Here is a 6,259-nt window from a genome sequence, read left to right on the forward strand (position 1 = left end):
CTCACTATTTTAGACAGCACAGTGCCAAAGTCCAGTTGTTTTAACCCTTTTGTTATATTAACGTTGGCTCCATACAGTGACTACCCTATGTGAATCAACAAGGAGGTTTAATTTGTCAACTTGGAATCAGGTCACGAATTATAAATACCAGGCGGCCGGTCAAAAGTGCAACGGTCCAACCTAAACAATCAGACCAAGTTCACCTTGTTTGACGTCACCGTTCACATGATACAGGGCAAAGAAGAGTACATACTGTATAGCCGTACTTACTCCCAGTATATAACACACATAGTTAGAAGGACGGCTGTTGGCTTTTTCTGAGAAGAAATACTACATTCAACTTGTCTCGTAGCACGTCTTTGGACTTGCCACCCAGTCTGTAAGGTAAGTCTGATCGAAAATGTTTCAGTCTGATTGAAATCATACCTATTTCCATGGAGGTTCCGATACTATTGAAGTCACACTTGTTATAACCATTGGAAGTTTATCGTTTTCTATTCCAGTCAAAACTCAACTACGACATACTTAAGCCAAGTTCAACGTAGTTCACCAAACTACGATAAGTTATGTCGGTTATGCACTGGCTTTAGTAACGTGTCTTTACCTAAGTTGTACTTCGCCCATTAGTGATTGCGTGTGACCTTTGATACTGGACTCCAGGCTACTTTAGTGGTGGCTTTCCACGTCAGTGGGTAGATATTCATGTTTCCCTCCTCACTAGTAGTTGAACTTTGACAATTTGCCTCGAGTAAAGTGAAGAGGTGAGATGTGAACTGGTTAGGCAGCATTTGCAGACAGAAGTGACTCTGAAATTTCGGCATGCAAGGTTCGGAAGAGTCTCTAACCTAACGTCGTGGCCAGTTTTGTCTCACAGGTGGGAATATATCTACTGTGTAGATTCTAGGTGAAGGAAATGTAGACTATCTTCTGTCATTGTGAACAGGGTTTGAAAAGATACATAGAACACGTATACGTAGTTCTTATTTTGGAAAATTTTGCTTTGAATTGAGCAGTACTGATTTGACATTAGAGTTGAAGATGTGGTGTCAGTAATGTTCAGTGCATTCCTGGGGTCATTTACCCCTAATATAACCTATCTACCGCTCACCTCTAGCTTACCTCTGCTTTCGCTAACGGACATTCGACAAGTTTTGCTCGGGAGTTAAACTAGTCTGAACAGGTTTAATCCCTCTGGGCTTTTGTCCCTCCCTAGCATCGTCCAATCACAAAAGACTTCTGAACTGTCTTCCAATCAAATGGTTCCGATCACTTCTTGTCAATCTCGAGAACAGGCGTAGGACTCGCTCTTATATTCCGCGCGGGGAGAGAGAGACAGGACGACATGTCGAGAGGCTAGGTCCAGCCCGAAACTTTGGCTCCATCTCAACCGTAGTTAGAATAGTTGTTCCTCTATGGTTTAAGAGTGTTACTTTATTAAGCGTCTACTATAATTGTAGGCTCAATGAGGTCTTTGGTAGACTGAAGCGTCGACATCACTTCTGACGAGGTATGTTCTATTCTTCCGGTTAACTACAAGTAGTTTGGGTAGGGCGTTGGTAGGTTATCATTGTCAGGATGTGTAGTTAGAATATCTCCTTTGGCAGATTTAGCAGCGTTCAGGTGCTGTGTAGGATGCCGTTGTTAGATCAGACAGTCGGTTGTGTTATATATTGTTGTAGAAATGCCTTTACCCACTAGGGCAACGTATTTTTGACTACCTGTTATGCTCGTGCTCGTTGTTGGCAGAATAAACACCTATGTAAAGTGATCGTACACTTGAACCCCCGTCTGGTGAGGGCATGTTTATGTCTTACACATAGTTACAGAGTTAACCTGGTGTGCCTGAATCGTTCAAATGCCGTCTCGTTGTTCATGCCTAGACATCAGAACAATGTACCGTGAGTCAGTTACCCCTGTTACTCAGTGAGAGTGCGGATTCGTAGCTAGAGGTGAACTTGACCAAATCCTACCACTATGGAAAAGTGAAGACCGTAACAGTGGTGTTTGGTAGTTGCACGCATCACGCTGGAGGCCCAGATATTCTTCAGCATGATGAAAGCTGCCCTTGCTTTCCTTATTCTGGTTGTTACATCCCTGTCCGTGCCCCCTTCACGGACGGTTAAGGGGACACGGATAGGGTAACTACACTTCTCAGGTACACATATCTGTCGCCCTCACTTCTTCCCCTCCAACTGTGACTGGTGTACTGTTTGTAGTGTTGATTTTCACGAGCTAAGTCCTCTTTCTTCTGATCTTGAGTCCTGTACTGATTGACGCTGTGTCCAGATGAGCTGTTTTATCCTGCATCTGTTTGTCTGCCAGTGTGAGAGAAGTAAACATGGCGATGCGCTCGACCGATGTCTTGTCCTCGGGGTGGCATGTTTTGGAATAAATACGTGTGCGTGCGGGGTATAAGTTGGTGGGGTAGGTCATAGATTAAAATCACACCTTTTACCACAGAGGTTTCAATCTGATTCAAATTCATGTCTCTTAATGAATGAAAATTTCGATCTGATTGAAGGCTATTGGTCTGATTCTTTACTTACTTCCGCATGCAGTGGTACTGACAACGAGGAAAGGACAAGAGGGGACTACATGATGCTACTTACATCTTTTCATCAGTTTTTCTATGAATATAATCAAAATAAAATGCTTCAATTGATATCAGTATTATATCTGTTTTCAGTGTCGACTTGGACGGTAATCCAAGTCTTTGAGAATCATTGGAAAGCGTACAGTATTTTCAAATAATAGTACTCATAGCGAAGTCAAGTTCAAACTCTGTATCTGCAAGTATTTTCTAAACTATATTTCCTTATAGTACGAGAATCACTACAGAAGATGGCATCAACCGCCGAGATCGCCATTCCGCAGTCTGCAGAAGACATCGTCCCCTCCTGGGTGCAGCAGGTACTGCAGAAGGACCTCCCGGGCGTCACCATCACGGACGTCCATATCAAAGGATCCATCGGCGATGGAGAAGGATACATGAGCGACATCATAGCTTTTGATGCCGTGGGGACCAGGAACGGCACCAGTCAGCGCTACAGTCTCGTCGCCAAACTGACGAACTTTGCCAAGCCGTGGACGTTGTTTGATCAGTGGTCAAAGGACTTCCAGATCAGAGCCGAGACGACGGAAGTCAACTTTTACTCAAACGCGGTCCCCGAGTTCCTGAGTGTCGCAGACCCATGCGCAGAGCAAAAATCTGGGAATGAAGATGACGAAAATCGCCCTCATGGTGATTCCCTGTTCCTCCCAAAATGCTACTTCGCGGCCACAGACCCGAGCTCCATGCTGTCCGTCAGGGTAATGGAAAACCTGAAAGATCACGGGTTCTCCATCAAACCCAAAGGGCAACCACTGAGCCGTGAGGAGATTATGTTGACAGCCGGGGCCCTGGCGCAGCTGCACGGCCTGTCACATCGTCTGGAGCTCCGTTCAGGCGTCCATCTTCCCGAGAAGTACGATTGGATCATGACTGATTCAGATATTAGTGACGTGATGGATGTAGCAACCTACCAATATCAGACCAACCTGAAGGACTTTGCCGCAGCTTTTCCTGACCAGGCAGACCTTGTAGCTCGGTTGGAGAAATTCCGCGCCCCGATCCTCACCTCGGAGGACCCGAGGGTTAAAGTGCTTTGCCATACTGACTGTTGGATCAATAACATCATGTTTAAGGTAAGACATGACACTTTTGTTTGGCTTGCGTAGCTTAGTGCCCGGTCTCAGCTTTTCGGCTAGCTGCACTCCGGGGGTGGCGGCATGCCTAGGTGCCTTACAGTTCGTCTTGTTCGACCTTTTGGCGATGTCGTTTCTGTGGTGCTTTATCCTAGTATTTTTCCTCTCTTTTTGCAAGGATTGGGCAAGTACTGTGCCAGTGTGATTCTATTTCGTTTACTTATAAACTATCTTTGATTCTGCCACCGTTTCATCCTCGCCACTAATATGTTAGCTTGCGTGACCAGCTTTTTAAAAAGCATTAATATTTTCTTGTTACCCTTTTCATGCTCAAATGTAACATATGGCTATCTCAAGGTGCTTTTATCTCGTTGTTGAAAGCTCCTTGGTTATCTGGGGTGACAATGAAGATTTTTGTTGCGTTTTGTTCAATTTTTTCACAATAAATGTTATGGTTGCTGCGTTATTTGGCCCACACAAAGCATGCAGGAGACGAGCCCATTGACGCAAGGCTGGTGGACTGGCAAAGTTCGATGTACCTGCCGCCAAGCTCTGACCTGGCTCTCCTGTTCGTGTGTAACACCGGTTGGGACGTCTTCCACAACCACAGGGACGACATACTGGCTCACTATCACCACATACTGCAAGAGACCCTGGGTCCAAACGGTGAGATCATTATAAGCTCTTTCAAAGAGTGCAAAACTCCCTTCCACGGCAAACTCCCTTCCCTAGATTAGAGAACCTTACAGAAACCTAAGCCAACGTTGAAACTAGCAAACAGCCCCCCTCCCCGCCCCTATATGATAAAACCCAGTCCCGCTCGAAGTCTGCGAGGGAGGATTTGTGAACTCTATATATGCGTTTTTACAGATAATATATTCTTCCAGAATCCATGGGCCTACAGAGCTACACGCTGGACCAGTTGAAGGCAGACTTCAAAGCCGACTGTCTGTACGGGGTGTTCCAGCGTTTCATACGCCTGATGGTTCTGCCTCCAGACACAGATCTGGTGCGGATGCTGAAGGAGATCCAGGGGTGGGAAGTTATCTAAGACTACGGCCCCAACTGGAAAAAGCGGCCCTGCAGGAAAGTTCTAATGCTATTTTTGGACACTTTCGGACATCACCAGTACATGCCCTCCCGGGATACCTTGCGGCTCCCAGGATATTTTGGAGCCAGCCACGTAATAGGTTGTATTTTAGTAAGCTGGAATTAAGATTAACCGGGGACCCGGTAACAAATAGGAGCCATATGCTATTGACAAATTTGGGGGCTTTGGGCCCGCTCAGGGATACATCGCCGACATTCCAGAACATAACAACAGTCAACAGGCGACACTTAAAATCTATAAAAGTAACGACATTATCTGACATTAGATATGACAAAATACCAATATTAAAGGGAAACATGTTGTATTGTACTATGATATACAATACTGCGGAATTATGGCTGACATATGTTCTGAACAATTCTGCAGAACTGCTCATGTCCATGGAGACATCTTATTGATCTAGATGTTCATAAATTTGTTAAGAAATACTTGTAGATAGTAATTCATTTCGTCAATCTCTTTAGAAAAAAGGTTTTCCGGATTAACTGTGTCACCTGTTGTAAGTGTTAACAGCTGATTGCTATAGCCAATAACTAGGCCCTCAACATTGAATGCTTGTGCTTGTTTGGCGAAGAAAGGAGGGCAAATTATCTTGTGGGGAAGATGTAAACTGTGATCATACTGACATACAGATTGCTGAATATCTTCTTCTTATGTATTTTGATATATAAACAAGGTCATCTAGCTTTAGGAACTTTTGTGCCATTTAAGATCATCTAGCTTTAGGAACTTTTATGCCATTTAAGTTAGACTTTGCAAATAACATCAAGTCGAATTTCCCTACTATGTAGGACATAAGACTAAAAAAAGTTGCTGAACAATACAAAATATGATCCCATTCATACTAGTAACATCTAGTATGTCTGTTTTCGTTAACAACGCAAAGAATATTAGAATTACACAAGAATATTACATATTGCAATAACGTCTTAATTGTTATTACTGATAATGATATTGTAAGAAATGCTATGTTTACCGTCAGGTTACACTCTAATATTAAGTTTGCTAGATTTAACAACCTATGTTTCTCTTCTTCGCAAGCTCCGAAGAGAACTATGTTTTCCGACTATTTCACAGACAAGTACACACACACATTTTGGGTCGCGGTTAGGGGGACTTAGTTAAGAACGGGAATAACTCAACAACAAAAAGAGCTATCTGAAAACGGATTGCAGCGTTCAACTCCCCACCAAGAGACCTTTCCAATGGTACCATAGTTTGCCTATTTCAGACACTTTTTAAAAAATCCACATTTTGGGTTACTGTAATCGGTGCTTAACTTTAAACGCGAATAACTCGGCAACAAAAAGAGCTATCTAAAAACGGATTGCAGCGTTCAACTCCCCACCAAGAGACCTTTCCAATGATATCATAGTTTGCCTATTTTAGACACTTTTAAAAAATCCACATTTTGGGCTACTGTAATCGGTGCTTAACTTTAAACGCGAATAACTCGGCAACAAA

The 6,259-nt window shown here is 43.6% G+C and overlaps 1 protein-coding gene across 1 annotated transcript; it reads left to right on the forward strand.

The window, feature by feature from the left end:
* Positions 1-259: 259 nt before the first annotated feature.
* On the forward strand, positions 260-5,931 carry LOC118422423. The gene is made up of 4 exons (XM_035829988.1): positions 260-384; positions 2,822-3,684; positions 4,167-4,350; positions 4,572-5,931. Exons 2-4 carry the CDS (start codon positions 2,842-2,844, stop codon positions 4,733-4,735), a joined length of 1,191 nt encoding a protein of 396 aa, XP_035685881.1. The 5' UTR covers positions 260-384; positions 2,822-2,841; the 3' UTR covers positions 4,736-5,931.
* Positions 5,932-6,259: the final 328 nt, after the last annotated feature.

The sequence above is a fragment of the Branchiostoma floridae genome, chromosome 9, assembly GCF_000003815.2.
Source record: "Branchiostoma floridae strain S238N-H82 chromosome 9, Bfl_VNyyK, whole genome shotgun sequence".
NCBI classification, from domain to species: Eukaryota; Metazoa; Chordata; class Leptocardii; order Amphioxiformes; family Branchiostomatidae; genus Branchiostoma; species Branchiostoma floridae.

Excerpts from the sequence above, each read along its gene's own strand:
- LOC118422423 (XM_035829988.1), top strand. The coding sequence starts at position 2,842 with ATGGCATCAACCGCCGAGATCGCCATTCCGCAGTCTGCAGAAGACATC. Across the intron at positions 3,685-4,166 it reads TCAATAACATCATGTTTAAG|CATGCAGGAGACGAGCCCAT; the intron begins GTAAGACATGAC and ends GCCCACACAAAG. Across the intron at positions 4,351-4,571 it reads AGAGACCCTGGGTCCAAACG|AATCCATGGGCCTACAGAGC; the intron begins GTGAGATCATTA and ends ATATTCTTCCAG.